This window comes from Gymnoscopelus braueri, assembly GCF_963280865.1.
Source record: "Gymnoscopelus braueri genome assembly, chromosome: 8".
Lineage (NCBI taxonomy): Eukaryota > Metazoa > Chordata > Actinopteri > Myctophiformes > Myctophidae > Gymnoscopelus > Gymnoscopelus braueri.
The window spans coordinates 262,454-263,766 of NC_137609.1; the positions used below are offsets into that span (position 1 = coordinate 262,454).

At 45.9% G+C, this 1,313-nt stretch overlaps 1 protein-coding gene across 1 annotated transcript in view; it reads right to left on the bottom strand.

Annotated features, from left to right (window-relative positions):
• LOC308090084 (nectin 1b-like) overlaps positions 1–293 on the bottom strand; it is a gene marked incomplete at both ends in the record, with an annotated part of 1,182 nt that extends 889 nt beyond the window's left edge. The window contains one exon of the mRNA XM_080435112.1: positions 1–293. This exon is cut by the window's left edge and continues 889 nt beyond it. Coding sequence (XP_080291238.1) covers positions 1–293 — 293 coding nt within the window.
• Positions 294–1,313: the final 1,020 nt, after the last annotated feature.

Below are 1,313 nucleotides of genomic sequence, written 5' to 3' on the forward strand. Positions count from 1 at the left end.
ACCGCCGCCTGCTTGAAGCGGACCCGCCCCTCGAACGCCGGCAGGACAGTCGCGCCGTGGTCGGGGTTGGCCACAGCCACGTTCTGCCGGGTGCCGTTGCTGAGGAACTTCAGCCAGGCCACCTGGGTGATGTTCACGTGCGGAGGACGGCTGTTCTGGAAGACGCAGCGCAGCTCCATCTGAGAGCCCACCAAGCCCAGCGTACTGGAGTCCGTCTGCACCTCCTTGCCCGCTCCGGATCCCATGTGGAGAGCCAGGAGGAGGGGGATGAGTATCCACGCTCCTGCCCACATTATGGCCAGTAACTTTGGATTAAAACACTATGTGTGATGATAAAGTTGATACGGTCTTTGAGGTGATGCAGTCTGTAGACTGTTGCTGCTATATTCTGTGAAGCAGAGATAACGTCTAGAAGACTGTGGGGTCTAGGGGTGAGGCCGAGTATAGAAGAGGGTTAGAGCCAGGTGCAGGACAACTGTGATTGATGAGAGAGTCTTGACTTGAGTCACGTTCTGGGTAGATGTCCGGTCTTTAAATACTAGTTCTGGGGGAGCGTGACATCGTCTGTGATGCAGACGTCCATGTCAGTAATAATAGTAATAATAAACATTTTGGGCATTGTACAGTAAGCGTGATGTAACCTGTAATGAGTCGTCCTTATTTGGCCATTTTGCGTGCTGAGGTCACGTTGCTGATTTCTACATTTTAGACATGGTGGTGCTGGGTGTTGATGGAGGGGGGGGGCTCACCAACACATGCATAGCCTCTTGTGAACGGCCTACTACTCCTCCCATACTACAGCGTCACACAAAAGGATCAAAAGTAGCAGATCCGCAAGCTCGAAAAGCGGCGCAAAGCGACACGTTTTGAGCTTGAATTTGAATCCTGAAAAGTAACAGTTCTGGACATATGACAGAGACAATATTTTGAGTGCATTTACACGAAGATGCTCCAGTGATTTAAAACCCTGAACAAGCTAATCAAGGAATGAGAATAGTTTTAAAACACAACTAAAGACCTTTATGTTTGCCGCTGCCTTTGATTGAGTTATTTGTCTTTTTTCTTTTTCTTTCTCTTCTGCACTGTAATTGTACAGTATCTGTTATTTTCACTTATTCTGTTTTATGTATCCTAATGCCATTGTGTTCAGTGGTTTAAAGTAACTAAGTACATTTACTCAAGTACTGTACTTAAGTATAATTTTGAGGTACTTTTACTTTACTGTCTACTCGACTACATCTCAGAGGCAAATATTGTATTTTTACTCCACTACAATTATTTGAAAACTTTAGTTACTAGTTACTTTGCAGACA